Raw genomic sequence first — 20,281 nt, forward strand, 5'->3', positions numbered from 1 at the left:
TTCACTCCCCAAATGCTCACAATGGCTGGGGCTGAAGCTGAGGGTCAGGGACACAGTCCAGATCTCTCACATGGGTGGCAGAAAACCCTACAGCTCCAGCTGTCACCAGCCGCCTCCCACAGTTACCTGGAATGCTGGAATCTGGCTCTGGAGCCAGGAATTGGATCCATGCATTCTGATAAGGGACCTGGGCATCTCAGCCAGCATCTTAACCCCTGGGCCCATGCACCGCTGCTGTATCTTGTTTTTTTTTTTTTTTTTTTAAATCTACAAGTTGGAGATAATGAGAGAACCTCTCTCCTTGAATTATTGGATAACTGGGATTCACATAAGGGCACTTCACCAAGTTCATGGAAAACACAACTCAAACACATGCTTATTTAGGTGCAGGAGAGTTTTGAAATCCATGCATGATTTTCCACACTGTCCCTTTTCCATGAACTTTTTGAAGACCCCTCTGAGGGCTTGGAACAGCCCTGGCACATGGTACTCAATACGTGTGAGCAAATGTTCTCACAGCAGCTAACCCACATCTGGAAATTCGTAGCAGCGTGTTTCTCTCGAGCCCTGGGTCCTGGCAGGCTTCACGCCAGTGTGCTCTCCACACCCTGGGCATCCTCCCGGGATGCCCGGCGCCCTAACCCTGATGCCTAGGTGTTCCCTGCAGTAGACTGTGTCCAGTGTCCAGGAGCGTATCACCCACAAAGGGCAGACCACCACAAGGCTCGTCCTGCCCTCTGTGCTAGGGAGTTAGCTGTGACTGTTTAACCCAGCGCCTGCCAGCGTCCTCTGCAGTCTCTCCACATCTCAGTGGTCCACATACAAAGACATCACTGCAACTCTCCCCGACCCCATCCCTGCTCCGTGTCGTCTCTCCCTTCTACAGCCATTGACGCCTGTGAGATCAGCAATGGGGGCTGCTCTGCCAAGGCCTACTGTAAAAGGACCACCCCAGGAAGCCGGGTGTGCGTGTGCAAGGCGGGCTACACGGGCGACGGCATCGTGTGCCTCGGTAGGTGGCTGTGCCCTCTCTGCCCTGTGGAAATGGCGTCAAGGTCAGAGCCTGTGAGGTGCCGCTGCTGTGTGGGCTCCTGTCGCTGGACTCCGACTGCTGGGGTCATGATGCAGCGTTCCCAGGCAGGAAAGCAGGAGGCTTTGGAAAGGTGCCCCAAGGGGAGGCCGGGCCTTCAGACAGCTTATGGGGGAAAGATGGAAATAAAGAATAAGCTTATTTTGGTGTTTAAAAAAAAATCTGAATCCCTGCATGGCATGGGTATTCCGTGAATATTTAGATGACCTGTCATCCTTGAAGGCACGTGGTATGCAAAACTCACTTTGGAAGGCGAATTGTGGTTGAACATTGCAATCAGTTTCCATGCCTCTTGTGTTCCCTTTCATCCGGGCCAGTTTGCAGGCTGGCTCTGTCCCTTTGACAATGATGTTTAGGAAAGAATATAGCCCACTGGTCCAACTTTTTCTTTTTTTAAAAAAAAAGATTTATTTATTTGAAAGGCAGAGTTAGAGATCTTCTATCTGCTGGTTCACTCCCCAAAATGGCTGCAATGGCCAGGGCTGGGCCAGGCTGAAGCCAGGAGCCAGGAGCTTCATTCGGGTCTCCCACGTGGGTACGGGGCCCCAAGGACTTGGGCCATCTTCCACTGCTTTCCCAGGCGCATCAGCAGGGAGCTGGATAGGAAGTAGAGCAGCCAGGAATAAACTGGCGCCCTTATAAGATGCCAGTGTCACCAGTGGTGGCTTTACCAGTTACGCCTCAACGCCTGCCCCCACACCCGCTAGCTGTTTTTTCCTCCAGTGTCTTGTCCTTTCCTGGGGGTTTGTCTGGCATTTGTTTGTGTGTGTGTGTGTTTTTTGTTTTGTTTTGTTTTTTGACAGGCAGAGTTAGACAGTGACAGAGACAGAGAGAAAGGTCTTCCTTCCGTTGATTCACCCCCCAAATGGCCGCTACAAGCCACAGCAGAGAGCTGGACTGGAAGAGGAGCAGCCGGGACAGAACCAGCGCCCCGACCGGGACTAGAACCCGGGGTACCGGCGCCGCAGGCGGAGGATTAGCCTAATGAGCCACGGCACCAGCCATGTCTGGCGTTTTTTCATGAGAAGTTTCAGCTGTGCACTCCTAGCCTAAGAGTCACTCGAGTGATGTCACGTCCTTCTCGGGATGCAGCACTGAGGCCTGGATTTCTGTTCCCTCACCCCCATTTTGGGGGTAAAGTGTGACCTCTCAGTCAAGGCGCCTGTGTCCTTGCTTTTTTTCTGCTGGGCTGCTCATGAGCAAGGAACAGGGAGACCCTGCAATAGCTTGTCCTCCTCCAAGCGCCCCCTGGCTTTGGCATCTGCTATGGCTTCTCTGAGCCCCTCTGGTGCTGTGGTGATTGTGGGCGGTGACTTCTTCATTCTTGAATCTCTTCATCCACAGCACTGTGGGATGGGATGGCAAGATTCTATGATCCCCTGTCCTTGGCTGTGCACACCCCTACGCACCCCACAAAGAGTCTGCTTTAAGCCCAAGACTGTGCCTCTGCAGGAATTAGCCCATCCCCCACGTGCCGATTTTGAGCACTCGCATCTGAGGCCTCGACTGCTGGGCTCCGTCTGTGGCTGAGTTGTGAACCCTGCTCCCCTGGGTCAGCTGGCCCTCCTCACCAGTCTCCCAGGACGCTGCTGCTGGCAGACAAGGCTGGGTTCTCACGCTAGATACCTGCTGTTTGTTTTTAAAGAAATCAACCCGTGCTTGGAGAACCATGGTGGCTGTGACAGGAACGCAGAATGCACACAGACGGGACCCAACCAGGTGAGCAGTGGCTCTTAGACACGCTAAGGGCTGGGCGTGGACACAGGCCCGTGGGGAGAGGCTGAGAACAGGGCTCTGAGGAGCTGTGGCCACACAGGAAACTGCAGGGCAAATGAGCAAGAGCAAGAGGTCACTGCTTTTCGAAAGAAAGAGAGAGAGAGAGAGAGAGAGAGAGAGAGAAGAGAGAGAAGAGAGGGAGGGAGGGAGGAAGGAAGGAAATTATTTATTTAAAAGGCAGAGTTAGAGAGGATAAGACAGAGAGATCTTCGACCCACTGGTTCACTCCCCAAAAGGCCACAATGGTTAGGACTGGGCCAGGCCAAACAAAGGAGCTTCTTCTGGATTCCCCACATGGGTGCAGGGGCCCAAGCACTTAGGTCATCCTCTACTGCTGCCCCAGATGCACTAGCAGAGAGCTGGATTGGAAGTGGGACAACTGGGACTTGAACCGGCATCCATATGGGATGCTGGCACTGCAGGCGGCGGCTTACCCTGCTATGCCACAGTGCTGGTCCCTTTCACACATGTGGGAGAGCTGAAAGAAGCAGCTCCTGGCTTCAGCGTGGCCTAGCATTGGGGCCTTGCAGTCATCGGGGGAGTGAATCAGCAGATGAAAGACCTCTCTCTCTTTCCCTCTCTCTACAACACTTTCAAATAAATTAATTAATTAATTAATTAATTAAAAAAAAAAAGAGGCCATTCTTAAGGAGAAATCAGGGGCTAGAGGAGAAACGGTGCCGGGAGAGGGGCTTGCCTAGGGAAGGGAGAAGAAACAAACACCACGTGATCTCAAAAGCTCCTGGGATTTCTCCCCAGAACACTCCCCTTCCAGATACCCAGGAGCCCACAGGTTTTGCTTTGCCTGAGGTTCTGAGAGAAAGGCGCCACAGAGAGGACGCCGCGTTAGGCCCTCTGTCAGTCACGTGCTCCCGAGAACGGGAGTCTTACAGGCCCCTGCTGTTTGGGGAGGTGGAGGAGCCGTGAGGTCTCTGACGCCGGAGAGTGGGGCTCACAGGTGCACAGAGAGGCGGGGCAGCTCTGCCTCCCCCGGCTCCGACGCAGTGCGCACATCAAAAGGCCAGGCAGGGACTCACATGCATCCAACACTGGAGCCCAGAATCCAATCTCCAGAGAAGCTTCTCTCGACTTTGCTGAGCTGTTCAGAGACCTCAGTCCCAGGTCCCTCGATACACAGGTCAAACAAGTACCTGAAGCACCTAACAATTAGCAAACAATAATAGTAGAGCACTTGTCTTGAAGAATCGTGAGTGTGCACGCATACGCATATGGTCATAGGGAAACCACACGTTGGGCTTTCTTACACATATTTTGGGGGTTCAGTTTGAGTGTTTCAAACTACCCATGGGATGGGAACTAAACGTAAGAGGGTTTTGGTATTTTGAGCCTCCAAGCATGCTCCTGCTGCCCTAGATGGCAGCAAGACCATAACTAACAAGGGACAGTTGTGGGCAGCTTGCTAAAGGTTGGGGCTGAAGTCAGGGCCTGTTGAGAAGGAAGATGAAGAGCAGCAGTGAAAACTCACCCAAGAGGCCCCGGCTGGCCCAACCGACAAGTTCAAGTTCTAATATGCAGACATCCCACCAGGGCCTCTGCTGCTACCCAGCAGGCTCTTGCCACCCCCTGGGAGGCTACACTGGGAGCAGGCACCCCTTCCTCAGAAAGCACAGCCAGTAAGAATGGTAAACAGGATAGATCCACAGGCCACCCCAGAGCTCGAGGCGACAATTGCTGCTCCAGCATAGAGATGCCCACCGCACACGCCGACTGTTCTGACATCACCATGACCATGCTAGATCCCGAGTCTGCCAGCCAGTCATGCGGCCAGTACAGAGCCTCTCTGTGTACTGACCTGTTTGCCTCTGCTCCTGGACAGGCCGTCTGTAACTGCTTGCCCACGTACACGGGAGACGGGAAGGTCTGCACGCTCATCAATGCCTGCCTGATAGTGAGTAGACCCAAGTCACGCCCTCCTAGCTTCCGGCTGGGGTGCCCCTGAGCACCTCCTGGGGATGCCCTCTTGATGTGATCTCTCGGTACTTCTGGGCCACAAGCTCATCTCTCTTCCCAAGGTTGGGAAGAAAAGAGAAGCAAGCGTCCCCTAGCCTGCAAGATCCCCAGGGTGTTCAGGGGTTCCCCTGAGTGCAAGTGTCCTAAGCCAGCTGGGTGAGAGTCAGCTAACTCTCTCTCTCTCTCTGGGAGTCAGCTAACTTTAATATCCAGCCTGACACCTTGTTCCCTAACCATGATGGTTCCGTGTTGAGTACCGATGGCAATTGCCTGTGGATGTTTGATTGTTTTATTGTTCATTTCATTTACTCTCAGCATACCTAGTGCAGAGGAAGAGATGGATTCAAAGCTAGCCTTGCAGAATGTAAAAGGCTACCTCTAGAAGAGACAAATCTATGCAGAGAGTAAGATGTGTGGGGCTGGGGCGAGGGGGAGGGGCAGCAGGAGCACAGAGAGCCTTAGGGGGAGGGCAGTCCCTCTGCATGGCACCGTGACAGGGGCCCCAGGCCACACCTTCATAGCTTCCGGCAGACACTCGTCCAGACCCCCAGAACACGCAGCACAGTGAGTCCCAACGCAAACCCTGGACTGTAACATCCACGTCGGCCCAGCGGCTCTAACCAAGGAGCCACACTCCAGTGAGATGCAAATAACAGGGCAAACCAGAGCCCCTGACAGAGGGTCCTCTGTGCTTTCCACTCAGTTTTTCTATAAAAACCTAAAACTGCTCTAGAAACCGCGTCTATTAATTTTAAAACACACACACGTGAACCAGCATTCACAGAGAAGTCAGGGCCCACTCTCCCATCTTCTTTGCAAGGTGTGTGTGTAGATGCTTCTATTCTAGGTATTTTCCCAGCTTGAGCTATTTTCTATGATATAAAAGGTTGTTCCCAAAATAGCATTCATTAAAAAGAGAGTCATTATTGAGCTCACATATGTTTTTTTCCTGTCGGGGAAAAGCTGGGAGACACTTCAGGACCCAGCAGCATGAATTGCATGAGCTCTAGAGAGACACATCAAACACGTTTTCTCAGCTTAGCCACAGCACACTGAACCAAGTCTATCCACTTACTTATTCCCATATTGCCATTTAGAAAAGAACGCAGAACAGAGAGGAGGCAGGAATACAAATCTACAGCCAGGCCGAATTTTTTCAGAGAATGAATCTGCCACGGTCCACCAACTGCCAGCATGCTCACAGACCAAGCAGGTGGCAGGGGCCGCGACCCCAGCAGGCTGGGCCCTTTTATATCTTAGCTGGGCTGGGAGTAGGGGAGTTGGGCAGCAGGCAGTGGTGAATTTCTTCATACTGGTCTTTCAAGTTTGGCCTGCTGGCTTCCTAAAGGGGGAAGATTGCAGAGCAGAGCGTGGGGTGAAGACAATAGGGCTTGAGATTCAAGGGCAAGGGATAAATTCCAATATTATCTCTCTTTTGGGCAAAGAGCAAGAATGGCTAAAGCTTATGTCTTCGTTCCATCAATCCTGACTCTAAGTATAGATAAGGAGGTGCCTATTTATTTCTGGCTACTTCCTGCTGATACGGGGTGTAGATGTGGGGTGAGGATCTGAGCGAGGATCTATACTCGGACCGGATTGATTGAAGAGCAGTTTTGTGTTGTTCCTACAAGATAGCTAGAGATACAGTGGTTATTTGTTCCTGCATGAACTTTTGGAATAAGTTAATTATACATGGCAGAAATAGGAGCACTATGATTTTGAGGACAAAAGGAGCTATTAGAGACATTGCCTGTGGTGGAAAAGATGGCCAAAATGTGGCAGAGTTACCTTGTGCATACGTCTCATTAGCACATCTTTTTATGTGTTCGATCCCATCTCTTACCACACCTGATTTATTGGTGTAAAAGCAACATTCTTCACCCAAAAAGAGGCAAAGTCCTCCTCTCCCGGCTGTGAGGAGATCTAGTGCCTGGCAGTTCTGGAGAACTTTTGCTTCCAATGAACGTGAGATGGTTGCTGTGCTAGGTCATTTGTGTTTTCTTTGAGACTGAGAGATAAATCTTCCATTTTATTTGTCTTGTCTACTGAAATGGCCAGTCCGGTCATTCCTGTTCTGATCCCTATCAAGATACCCAGCGAGATGATCAAGGGGGTGAATCTGAAATCCCTCTCTTCACAGTGGGTTGTAGGAACAGAAAATTGAGACTGATCTAGGGTATAGGACAAAGGAGGCAATAGGCAGGCGGGGGCACAGGTGCCTGTCCAGTTGGTAGGAGGCAGATGTATGCCTGGTTTCCACGGAGAAAGAATGCCCTTGTTTCTGGTCCTATGCATACAATCATATGGTCAGCACATGCTCTGTGCAGCAGGGGAATATGACGAGTAAATGCCATTGCAGCCGCTTCCATTGAGCGTGAGGAGCAGTGGTGGCCAGGAGGGAGTGGGCCTGGGAGAGTGACAGCTAGGCCACAGGTGTCATGGGGCAATGAACCCACCTTATAAAAAGGGGCTTGACCAATTAGCAAGGCTGTAGCAAAACGCCTTGGACAGGTACTGCAGCTGGGTTCTCCGGTCTTACTTCCCTCTGCAATACCGCTATTCCTTTCCCCGGCCGTGCTGGTTTCTTCCTGGGAATTCCAGAACAGATATATGTCCTGGGGTTCTGCTAGGAGGGTTCTGGTCCTTGTCACATAAATGAGTCCATGGACCATTTCCCGGAGCTGGGTGTAGGTGGGGAAGGCTTGCCAGCCCCCTGGGGAGGAGTGTGTGCAAATCCAACATGAAGAGACATTGGCGTTATCCTCAAAGAACAGGCTAGAGGAAATGTTGATGAGAGGTATGTAAGAATTCTGGTAGGAACTGTGGGTGAGATGTATGTGGGGGCTTGGAGCCAGGATAGGGGGCCAGGTTAGAAGCAGGAGACAGCAGGAAGGCATCCTGTGCAGAAGAGATAAAGGGTGTGAAGAGAAGTTTTTCACCATGGGTCCAGTCAGCGGGGGGCAATTGCTGTCAAGCCTATGGCCAAAGTTAGGGCTAGCATTACAGGTGCAGTCAATAAGAGGGTGACACAATATGAAATATAAGCAGAAGATAAAGAAGGACATCTGTGTAGGTGTGAAGTCACAGAGATCTCCCTGGAGCCAGCAATCTGAGACGAGGTCAGGAGGGTAGATGAAGACCAGTAGCTGTCCTCTAGAATAACATGGAGATGGACTTGTCAAGGACATGAGAAGGTGGTTCTTCTCGTATTGTGGGGAGCTGCGTCAGCCTGAGAGAAGTGGGTCCTGTGGAGGTGGACTTACATTAGGGATGTCACTAATTTTAGTAAAATGCACTCAGCAGGGTGCCCTTTGAGTGTGGCAGCGGTAGGAGTTGTCAGCATCACCTGGCAGGGCCCACTCCCATTGGGCTTTAGAGCAGCCTCATCTGGTTTTAGATAGACCCAGTCACCAGGCTGGAAGGCCGGAGTGTAGTCAGGAGGCAGTGTGTGGTTTGGGTAGGTGTGTCTGCATAGGTCCATGAGTGACAGCGCATTTCAGTAAGAAGAGGGAAAGCGGCAGGAGGAGGAATAGCTTCGGAGTTCTGTAGGGGAGGGAGGTTAGGGGAAAGGAGAGGCCTTCCATAGAGAATTTCAAACGGGCTAAGCATGAAGGGCTTCCAGGGAAGAGATGTGAATCTTCACAGAGCTAAAGGGAGGAGTTTCCCCCACTCTAAGTGGACCTGGGCGGAGAGTTCAGTTAGGCCTTGTTTTGTAATTCCATTCATCTGTTCTACTTTTCCTGAAGAGGGGGGAATGATAGGGAATGTGAAAATGCCATGAGATATGAAGAGAGGCAGATTTTTGAATAATTTGAAAGGTAAACTCCAGTCTGTTAGCTGACTGAATGGAAGCAAGGAACCCAACTCTGGAATAATATCATTTAATAGTAAAGTGGAAATGGTGGAAGCTGTTTTATTAGTAGCAGAGAAAGCTTCCACCCACCCTGAGAAGGTGTCCACCATCAACAGAAGGTAATGTATGCACCTAACTGGTGGCAAATGGGTGAAATCAATCTGCCAGTCCTCCCTCTGGGAGTGATCCACAGGCCTGGTGGGGAACGGAGGTGGCCTGATGTTGGAGTTGGGGTTAGCGGTTTGACAGGTGCTACATGTCTGAGATATGTAATGCAGCGTTTCTCATATGGCAAGAGTTAAGTGTAAGTGTGATCTCAGGAAGTGAAGACAGTTTGAGTTTGAGTGATAGAGAGAATGGAGGCTTTTTAGAAAGGTAGCTTGGAGAGAAGAGGGGAGTATTAGTCTTTCATCTAGAAACCACCATGAGTCCTTCCTAGATGCCCCTTGTTGTTGGAACTGAGAGATTTCCAAGTCTGAATATGCAGGAGCTATGTTGAAGAGAAAGGATGGGACCATTTCCCCACAAGCTGCTACTTTAGCCGTCAGATCAGCCTGATTGTTAGCCTCAGGTAGGTGCTGTTTATCTTTCTGGTGGCCTTTGCAGTGAATTATAGCAGCTTTTGTCGGTAGCTGGGCAACATCAAGAAGAGCTTTAGTCAGCTTGCCGTTTATTACAGGGGTCCCTTGGACTATCAGAAAACCCCTTTCTTGCCATATGTGGGCATTGGAATGGATGATATTATAGGCATATCGGGAATCTGTGAATATATTGACTGTCTCCTTTGGCTCAGGTGAAGGCTCAGATCAAGGCTAACAGTTCAGCCTGTTGGGAAGTAGTGCCTTGAGATAGGGGCCTAGCCTCTAGGACCCTAGTGGGGAAGAAGAGGAGATACCATCACGGTGCCCCTCAATTATTGTGTACCAGTGGGAAAAGGGAGAGCTTTAGAAGCATTTCCATCAGTGAGCCAGTCCAGGGCTTTTGGGATAGGAGTGTCTGTGAGGTGGTGAGTGTCTGTGAGACAGGAAAAAACCAAGGCAGTCAGGACAGGAATGGGGTTCGAGGGGATCAGAGAGAGTGGCAGGGTGGAGAGTCGCTGGGTTGGGAGAAGAGCAGCAGTGGAGGTAATGGTGAGCTGGAGCGGGGTAGAGTGAAGAACTTCCACATGAGACGGAAATACAGGTTGAAGAGCCCTGTGGCTGAAGAGGTCTTGCAACCTGTGGAGGACCAGATTTGTAAGGGCTGATAAAGGGTCAGCTTCCGGGCCTCAGGTGTGAGAAGCACTGCTGTGGCCAGGACGCTGGGGCATGGAGCCAGCCTTGACAAACCCCATCTGATTGTTGCAGAAATAGGCCACAGGTATAATAGAGTCTCTGGCCTTTGGGGCCAGGAAACTGAGTGCTTGCCCCTTAGAGCTATGGATAGACAGGAGGAAAGGTTAAAGTAGGTTAGGAAGGCTTAGGGCGGGTGCTTGTAGAAGAGCCTTTTTTAGGGTTTGGAATGGGGTCTCTAGAGAGGAAGTCTCATCTAGGTCTCCCTTGGTAGCTGCATACAGAGGTTTAGCAGTAAGAGAAAAGTTTGAAATCCAGATGCAAAGGTATCCCTTGAGTCCCAAGAAAGAGAGGAGGTCACACTGAGTACATGGGAAAGGAAGAGAGTGTATTGCGTGTTTTCAGACCGGAGGAATTGTACAAGTGTCTGGCGTCATGAGAAGTCCCATGAAAGTGACAGAGGTGGAAATTAGTTGATCCTTCTTTTGAGACACCCTACAACCTTTTTCAACCAGAAGGTTTAAAAGGCTACTGGTATGTTGGAGACAGGTCTCTCAGGAGGGGCTACAGAGTAGAAGATCACCAACATATTGAAGGGTGCTGGGTGAAAGGTTAATAGAGACCAGATCTGCCTGGAGGGCCTGTGCAAAAAAGGTGCCCACTGTCCTGGAAACCTTGGGGTAACACTGTCCAGGTGAGCTGTCGAGTAGGATGAGTACCGGGCTCAGACCAGGTAAATGCAAAGAGTGGTTAGGAAGAGGTATCAAGAGGAATTGTGAAGAAGGCATCCTTTAGGTCTAGGATGGAAAAGAGAGAAGTTATAGAGGGTATTTGAGAGAGGAGCATGTAGGGGTTTGGCACCACTGGGTATATGGGATGGACAGTGGTATTAATATGTCAGAGGTGCTGTACTAATTGATAAGAGCCATCTGGGTTTTTGACAGGAAGTATAGGTGTGTTATGGGGAAGTGAGTGGGGATGAGTATGTTAGCTCAGAGAGGCAGTCTGCAATAGGTTTTAGACCTTTATGGCCTCCTGGACTTAACAGATATTGGGGAACAGCAGCAGTTTTTATGGGGACTTTTGGGGAGATGCAGATGCAGGTATGGTGGGTGGCTATTACTAGGTGGGATGCATCCCACACTACAGCATTAACCAAGGGAAGGGAGGGAGTCTCGGGTGGAGGAGTGGGGAGAGGAAGGTCCATCATGGGAAGTATAAAGGTTTGTGCTTTATCCCGGGTGGGAATGGAGATGGATGCCCCCAAGGGTGGAGAAGGTCCCTGCAAGAGGGGGGTGGGGCAGTTAGGAAGGAGGAGAAAGGAACGCAGGAGAGTAGTATAAGGGAGGGGTCTTACAGGCCCTTCCATTAGACCTTTCATGCCAACAGCAGAGACTGAGGAAGGGAGGAGTGGACCGCAATATTCCTTTAAAACAGGTAAACTAGCCCCAGTGTCCACCAAGAAAGAAACTCGCTTGCCAGACGTTGTCCCTCTTGCCCTTGGGTCCCTGAACACATCTGCGATGGGAGCTGTGGAACCTTGACCTCCTCGTTCTGTTAAGTTTAACAGAGATGAGATGTCCTGTGCCGGAGGGGTTTGAGCAGGGGGCTCTTCCAGAAAGGGGTCACCCTCCCTGGGGGCAGTCCATCCCCGTTGTCCACACTTGGGACATGAGGCAGGGGGAGGCCTCGGGTTAGGCAGCTCCTGGCCCAGTGTCCAGGACTGCCACTCTTAATACAGGCTCCAGGAGGGTTAGAGCCTTGAGCTGAGGTGGACTTTGAGTTGGAGCAGGCCTTGGCCCAGTGCCCAGCATTGCCGCATTGATAGCAGAGCCCCTGAGGGGCGGGACTTGGCTTGCAACTGGAGGCTTGGTGGATTACAGAGGCAAGCATCTAAAGCTTTAGTGTTCTAGCTATTTCCTTCTGAGTCCATAATCCCTCATCTCTAGTGTTAAAACCATGAAAAGCCACATCTATGAGGTCCCTCTGGGGGGGTGTGGAACATCTTGTAATTTTTGGAGTTAGTGACAGATATCGAGCTGGCTGGGACATAAAGTGGGAATTTAAATACAGCCGTCCCTCTGGGAGTTGGAATTGGTGTTAGTATACTTCGTCACTGCCTCTGTAAGGCAGGACATAAATACAGCAGGGTTCCTGGGTGACCTCTCAGGTCTTCCTATAATTAACCTGTTTATGGTTGTTCTTATCCATAGCCACCAGCAGGCATGAGATCATGTGGTCTTGGGCCTGTGGCCCCAAGTCCTCGGGCTGGTAAATCCAATCCGGGTTAGGGTTGGCTCTGGGGATGGCTCTAGCGGCCTCTGGGTGTCTGTCTGGGGCCTGGCAGTTCATCTCATCTGCATGCTCTTCAGCAAATTCATCTGGAGTAGGTTAGAGACTAAATACAAGTAGAATTAAACACAGATCATTCCAAGTTAAGCTGTAGCACTGGTCAGGGGATTCTCCGAGAATGAGCCTAGATATTCCTCAGTCTGACTAAGGTCTGATAGAGAGAAGGGCACATTGATCCTCACCCAACCTTCCTCCCCAGCTGCCTCCCTCAAGGGGAGGAGGGATTTGGGTTGCATAGTTCGAGAGCAGGTGTGAGGAAGAGAGAGGGTGGGGGATAGGGGAAGAGGAGGAGGCGGGGTGGGATCCCATGAGGAATCAAGTGGGTCTGTCCCAGAGGAGAGGCTGAGGTGTCAAAATTCCCTGGGATGCAGGGGATCAACTGCAGGGTCAGGGTCAGGGTCACGGCGGGGGGATGAGAGGAGGGAGGGCGCGGCAGCGGGGTGGAAGGCTTGCAGTGGGTTTTTTCTTCCTTGGGGAGAACTGGGTAAAGAGACTAGAGGAGAAGAGGGTGGAGGGGTGGCACTGCCCCTGCTGCTGGTGGTGGGGTGGGAGAGGAGGAGGGGCTGGAGAGAGAGGGGTAAGCGAAGGGCGGTGTTCCTGAGATGGAGGGGGGGGAAGGGATGGGGAGCTAGAAAGTTTAGGGGGAGGGAGGCGCCAGGCCTTCTTCCTCCATGAGAACTTGGAGCGAGGAACATTGATCCCGACGTAAGAGACCTCTGACAGTGTTCCGTTTCTCTGTCCAACTATTAAGGTCACAGAGAATTTGGAGATCAAAGGGGCTGAATTATGGCCATTTTGAGCCATTGTCTAATTCATATTGAGGCCAAATTTTAATACAAAGGCTAATTCATCACTTCCGCTTTATCTCTGCCTATAGGCCCAGCTTGCACTAGTTTTTTAAGAGGCAGGTCAGAGTGGAGTCAGGTGAAATGGGAGAATTTTAAACCCGTGGATTAGGCAAGATTTGGCCTAAGGGAAGGGGGGTCTTTCACAGGGTGTCCCTGGGAAAGAATTACCCCAACCTAAACCTAAGTTCTGAGTCCTCTGAGAGAGCAAGAATCCCCATGCTTAGACCAGCAGCCCAGTTCTAAGCTGTGGTGGGTGAGCGTTTTCCCATACAAGGGAAACCAACCGAACGCCCAGGTCCTGCAAAGGGGGATGAACCAGTCCTGAGTGTCGCCTCAGCGCACTGGAGGCGACAGAGGCATCTCTTACCAGTCCGACTGGTGTGTCCCAGGCCCATCCGGGTCACTCCAAGGAGGACAGCCAGGAGAATCCTGGAAGTTGCACCCTCCCACCCCCAGGAGAAGCCAAGTCAGAAATGAAAGTAGAAAAAGAGACAGACTCAAGGGTACCCTATGAGGCTGTCAGGATCTGGTCTTCACCTGGGGAGTTGGAGTCACCAGAGTCGCCCTGGCCAGAGGCTCTCAGCCATCCACCCGGTTATCCCCGGTTCCACACACCCACAGTCTCTCCCTCGAAAGGAAAATGAAGACTGAGCGTGCCACAGAGAGGAGAGAGTGTGGAAGAAGGGGGAAGGGAGCCATGGCTCTTACCCGAAAGCTGGATCATTGGCTCCCTGCTTCACACGGGCTCCAAGACATTAGGGAAAGAACGCAGGACAGAGAGGAGGCAGGAATACGAGTCTACAACCACGCCGAATTTATCCAGAGAATGAATCTGCAGAGGTCCACCAACTGCCAGCATGCTCACAGACCAAGCAGGTGGCAGGGGCCGCGACCCCAGCAGGCTGGGCCCTTTTATATCTTAGCTGGGCTGGGGCTGGGGCTGGGGCTGGGGCAGCAGGTAGAGATGAATTTCTTCCAAATTTGGCCTACTGGCTTCGGAACCGGGGGAAGAATGCAAGGGGTAGAGTGAAGACAATAGGGTGTGAGATTCGAGAGCAAGGGGTAAACTCCAACATTATTTCTCTTTTGGGCAATGAGCGAGAGTAGCTGAGACTTGTCTCTGTTCCATCATCAGTTGTTATCAAAGAAAATCTCATCCTTTTCACCAAGCACGTCTTTCAATGTTGAGAGGTTTAAGACTCACTTCCTCCATCAACAACCTTCCACACCTTGTTCTTTATAAGCAGGAATCCAGAGTGGATGCTCTCTGAGTCGACAATACAGTGCAGTATTCCAAAACTAGTGCTGTCATAAGAGAGAGGCCTGGTAGCTGGTCTTGAGAAGATGCCTCTTCTCTTGCCATACACCTGCTCTCCCAACCCTACTGCCACCTTCTGCATGTCAGCTCTACCTTAAAGTAGATCAAGTTCTAGGCCTCCTGCATTGAGTACAGGATGCACCACCTCTTCCCCCTCGTGTCCACACACACATCATTAATTCTCCCAATTCTCGTTGTCACTGAGGAGGCACAGGTGGGAGATGGAGGCTGCCCCCAACATGCCAAGGCCTGCCTGTGACAGGAGGGTGGTTTTTGTTCTGTGTAAACCCAAGCAGTAGGTCTGGGAGTCGGGGACTGAGTTTAGGAGAAAAAGTGATTTCTAGGCCAGCGCCGCGGCTCACAAGGTTAATCCTCTGCCTGAGGCGCCAGCACCCTGGGTTCTAGTCCCGGTCGAGGCGCTGGATTCTGTCCCGGTTTCCCCTCTTCCAGTCCAGCTCTCTGCTGTGGCCCGGGAGTGCAGTGGAGGATGGCCCAAGTGCTTGTGCCCTGCATGCACATGGGAGACCAGGAGGAGGCACCTGGCTCCTGGCTTCAGATCAGCACAGCATGCCGGCCATAGCAGCCATTTGGGGGGTGAACCAGCAGAAGGAAGACTTTTCTGTCTCTCTCTCTCACTGTCTAACTCTGCCTGTCAAAAAAAAAAAAAAAAAGTGATTTCTCCCAACGCGCGATAAACATCAGAAGAGGGAGAGGGAGAGGACGGAGTAAGCTCTGCATCACTCAGGGTATTTACAGCAACAGTAACTGGAAGGTCATCAAAGCAGACAGCCGACCAGGTTCTCCAGCCCTGGTCCTCCACGGCGAGGGCATCGGGCTGCTTTGCTTCTTAGTGCCTCAGTTTCCATGGATGGCCGCGGATGCACCAGGGCCTCTGTCGGTGCTAACCGCGTGGCCACACTCCCTCGGTAGTGCTGTCTGGGAGGCACGCTGCTGAGACTGTTCCCCTGTGGGCTGCCCTGGGATACCTCCTCTGATTTTCTTACACCTTGACTGTGAGCTCACCGGCTGCTGATCAGCAAGCCTCAAACTGGGCAAGCAACCTGCTGCTCAGAGCCACCTGTCCCCGGCCTTGACCTCTGGATGGACATGGTGCTCTGTCAGCCCACTGGGGTGTCACATCACATCCAGCTTGGCTATCCTGCATCCACGTGACACCACACCAGGAGTCGAGCACTGGGCTGGGGGTTCCCAGGCAGCCCCTCAAAGCAGTCCCATGCGGGAAGAACTCTTAGCACCTCCCTGCTTCTGATGAGATGCCTCCCTAGCCATGGGCCGCTGCCCTGGGGTTGCTATAGCAACTTGCCACAAACTGGGCTCAAAGAGAAGGAAATTATGTCCCCACGGTTCTGGAGGGCAGAAATCCACCCCCGAGGTGTCAGCACAGAGGTGCCCCCTCGAAGGCTCCAGGGGAGAAGACTCCTTCCCTGCCTCTTCCCACTGTCCTGGTGCCTCCAGGATTTCCTGGCTGTGGCCTCATCACCCCCATCTCTGCCTCCACCTTCACATGGCCCTCACTTCTGGAACTTGATAAAGGCACCTGTGGGTTTAAGCCCCACCCCACCAATCCGGGATGATCTCATCTCAATAGTCCCCGTTGCCTCTCCAAAGAGTCTGATTGCATGTCTCCAGCTCTGGCCATGCGAACGTAAAGACAGCCTATTGTTAAAGCCCTCCCTCTCTAAGCCAGGTCCTTGTCTGCTTGTGCTAGTATGGCAAGCTCCTCAGGAGAGAGATCCGCATGAAACCACTGCATGAGGACAGTAAGGGTGACAGTGTGGAGAGTCGAGGAAGCTTGGGTTTGGAGCTGTTCCTAACAATTACGACTAGCTTTACTTTCACAGCAGTTCTTCCATTGGCCATTTCTGTCTTTAAAAAAAAAAATGGCCACCTTGGGTTGGCCAAAAGATTCTTGGTATGGCTGATGTGGGCAATCCCAGCGGCCCCTGTGCTGCCCTCTCAGCACATTCCCTTAGGAATTAACTCTCTGTGCCCCAGGCTGGAGAGCCGCAGGCCAGGAGGGGCCACGCAGGGAAGACCAACAGGGGAACTCTGTTCCTACAGAGTAGTGTCCACACGGCTCCAACTAACTCTTGCTCTGAGCCACGCCAGCCTGGTGTTAACAGAGATGGAAATTTTTAGAAATTTTAACATTTTTCCAACTTTTAAGTGATAATTAATTCTAAAAATCCCTTTGAAACACTGAGCTAAAGCAGCAAAATAATCATAGAGCTCAATCTTGGCCCAAGAATCACCAATATTCGACTCAAGGGTCACCAACAAGCGCCTGGAAATGGAACCTTCATGGATTAGTTCTCTGTCCTAAGCTCCTAGCCCCTTCTGCACAGCCATAACAGAATCCCTGGACTGGGTGACTTTAAGTGAGCAGAAACGTGTTTCTCAACGTTCTGGAGGCTGGGAAGTGTGAGACTGAGAGACTGGTACCCTGTGCAGGCTCGTCCTCCTACAGGGAGCCCACTCCCTCCACTATAGCATTGTCCCACTCATGAGGGCAGAGACCCCATGGCCTGATGACCTCTTAAGGCCCCCCCCTTGCTACTGTCCCAATGGCAATTAAATGTCCACGCGAGGGGGCATTCAAACCTTAGCACAAATCTTTGAAGCTGCGCTTGCCTCAAGTCCATCAGCCTGGCACTCGAGACCCCTAGGAGGGTGGTCCTGGGCTCCCACCGTCCTCTCCCTGCTTCCATGAAGGCTCCGCTGCAGCTCCTGGGCTTCTGCTGTTGACTGAGATTGATGGTGATTTGGGCCAAAAGAGGATTCTTCTAGGTGGTTTTAGAGCATGCAGGGTGTTGGTACCATTGAAGTCCAGGGCATTGCCTGGAAGAAAAGCATGCCCCAGGGGATAAGAGCCCCCAGAAGTCAGCTTTCTTGGACAGGGCACTGCGTGGTCTCAGCTTGAGGCCAGGTTCTGGGGCGATAGGTCCCTCCTGGACCAATGGGTTGTGCTCAACAAACTCTTGGAAAAGGGCTGGAGGAACGGGAGACCACACAGCCTGTCGCTCCCCCTCTTCGTGGAGGAACGACACAGGACCCTGCGCTGTTCTTTTGTCTGCTCGGCCCTTCCCAGGTTTGCTGCCGACCCTTCCACCTCTGTGGAAGGGCGGCTCCCCCTGCCACTTTCCCCACTTCCGCAGGGGAGCGGCACACCGCCGGCCGGCTCTCTCAGGGGCTGCTCAGATGTTATCCAGATGTTCCCCTTAGATGTTCCTGGTGCATGTTGTCTCTCTCCTCCTTTATAGTCCTCTTCCGCCAATCCCAACTCTGCTACCCACACGCCGAGCATGCTGCTCTCCTCCAATCAGGAGCAGGATCAGCTCCTGCAGCTCAATCAAATTTGGCGAGAGGCAGCTGTGTAGAAGTTGTTTACTCCTCTCCCAGCGCCATATTGTGGGAGAGCAGATGCATAGAATAAGTCTTAATTCCAGTAACTTAGTCCAGTCCGAGTTGCTCCCCACAACAGCCAGCCTGGAAGACGGGCCCCTCCTCCTCTGATGAGCAGAGCCGGTTTTGTAAGTGAACTCTACTTTCTTCCTCACTCAGAAGCTCTGCTTCGATTGTAGAGCCCTTCTTGGGGTCCCGTGGATGTTGGCTTCACGCTTCACTTTGCCTCGTTTATGTTTTACTTTTCTGAGGGCAGGGACGTGAACACTATTTTACATAAGAGTACTTCAGAAAGTTCCAGAAAATGCCTATGGTGGAAGAACAACTATGCATGAACCTCAGGATGGTTTTACAGCCATCGAATCTTTTAGTTCGATTTGTCCATGAATTTCCGACATCTCCCTCATATGGGCTACCTCCTATATGGTGACTGCTACCTCTCCCATGATTGGATCAGAGGTTAGCCTGATGCTGACAATGGTCACACAAATTAGTGCCTTTCTAGTTAACTCCCAGGTGACAAGAAAGTTCCCACCTGGCGGCTTTAGGCTTATCTGTGATGCCTGGAGAGCTACTCAAAGGACTTGCCCTCCTAAGACCCACAGCTGGGTAGAATAAGGTGTCCCTTGCAACCATGGAGAGTTGGAAAGCAGCCTCAAGAAAACAGAAAATAATGCATACTACCCACAGTAGGACAAAAAATCCATTTCAACACAGACTGACTTGGCAAGCATGGACAGAGCTGGCAAACTAACTGCTCTGACCCCCTGGCAATTTTACCAGAAAAACGGCGGCTGTAGTGAATTTGCGATCTGCAATCACACTGGAAAAGAAGAAAGGACTTGCACCTGTAAGTCGAACTATACCGGGGATGGATTCACCTGTCGTGGCAATATCTATCAGGTAAGACATTTCCACGGAGCGAACTCTGCCTCCCCAGCCAGGTTGAGGCTCCAGGTTGCTAAGGGATGTCCAAGGGCTCTTGAAACGTGCAGCACTATCAAAATGTAAAAGGTGACTTCCACGTACATTAGCAATGAAAAAAAACAATTTCTGTCTGTCCATGGGAATTCATTTGACCTGTGATAGAGTGATAAAGGTTGATAGAAGGTTCTGGAGTCAGAAACATCTGGGTTGGAATTCAGTTCTATTAAGCAGTAACGTTGTGACTTTTGAGGGCCTATTATATTACCTCTCTGTGCCTCAGTTTCCAAATCTCTAAAAGAAAAATAACAGCACCAAGGCCATGAGTAAGAATTAAATGTGAGGCCGGCGCCGCGGCTCACTAGACTAATCCTCCACCTGCGGCACTGGCACTCCAGGTTCTAGTCTCAGTTGGGGCGCTGGTTCTGTCCCGGTTGCTCCTCCTCCAGTCCAGCTCTCTGCTGTGGCCCGGGAGGGCAGTGGAGGATGGCCCAAGTCCTTGGGCCCTGCACCCGCATGGGAGACCAGAAGGAAGCACCTGGCTCCTAGCTTCGGATGGGTGTAGCTCCGGCCATAGCAGCCATTTGGGGGGTGAACCAACGAAGGAAGACCTTTCTCTCTGTCTCTAACTCTGCCTGTCCAAAAAAAAAAAAAAATTAAATGTGATTATGTGTACAAAGGAGGCAGAGTCTTTAATAACTCAAAGGCATGGGTTGCTGTGTGAATGAGCGAGCGAGTGAGCGAGGGTTTGCTGCATGCACGCCTGCGTCCACTTAGATACCTGGACTGCACATGGAGAACAGGGCAGTAGATGCTCTCAGGTTTCTACCTATTATCACGTCAACATTCACTTACTTGCTTTAAAGCAATCTTTGAGTGAGTGAAATCTGCCATAAACCTACAACTGATATTTTTTCAATACTTAAATAAGTTTTCTTAATAATATTCTGTAATTTTAAAGGTTCTTAAAACTTTTTGCTTTTGGAAATGGTTGAAGCTTTCTTTGGTAAATTAAATGGAGATTCCAAAAAAATTTTGTAACTCACAAATGTGTGCACGTGGTCATCCTGCATGTTGGCTGTAAGCCTATGGGGGGGTGGGGGGTGGCAGGGTGAAAAAGACTTGAGAGAAGTGCCAGATACTTGCAAGGTAGGAAAAGCGTCCTGTGATAACTCTGCATCCTTCTTGTAGATAATTTACAGGCATTAAGCAAAGCAACCTTGTCTGTCTTTACAGGAGCTTCCCAAGGACCCAAAAACTTCGCAGTATTTCTTCCAGCTGCAGGTGAGAGCAGCTACAGATAGCTCCAGTGTAAGAGCGGGCTTTCAAGCCAGAGCCAGGATGAACCTGGAGCCTCCAGGCCCAGGCGCTGGAGCGTGGAACAGGCTCTGCTGTTGGTTTTCTGTGAACTTCCTCTCTCAGCGCTGATCTCGGGCAGGCGCAGGGAAGAGTGCA

At 51.4% G+C, this 20,281-nt stretch overlaps 1 protein-coding gene across 2 annotated transcripts in view; it reads left to right on the top strand.

Annotated features, from left to right (window-relative positions):
• Positions 1 to 20,281, top strand: part of STAB2 (stabilin 2) — a 209,702-nt gene that overhangs the window by 148,226 nt on the left and 41,195 nt on the right. For both annotated transcript variants that reach the window (XM_051845830.2, XM_051845831.2), the window contains 5 exons: positions 887 to 1,012; positions 2,736 to 2,809; positions 4,704 to 4,775; positions 18,686 to 18,805; positions 20,063 to 20,110. In XM_051845830.2, coding sequence (XP_051701790.2) covers positions 887 to 1,012; positions 2,736 to 2,809; positions 4,704 to 4,775; positions 18,686 to 18,805; positions 20,063 to 20,110 — 440 coding nt within the window. The remainder of the gene's footprint in view (positions 1 to 886; positions 1,013 to 2,735; positions 2,810 to 4,703; positions 4,776 to 18,685; positions 18,806 to 20,062; positions 20,111 to 20,281) is intronic.

The sequence above is a fragment of the Oryctolagus cuniculus genome, chromosome 11, assembly GCF_964237555.1.
Source record: "Oryctolagus cuniculus chromosome 11, mOryCun1.1, whole genome shotgun sequence".
Classification (NCBI taxonomy): Eukaryota; Metazoa; Chordata; class Mammalia; order Lagomorpha; family Leporidae; genus Oryctolagus; species Oryctolagus cuniculus.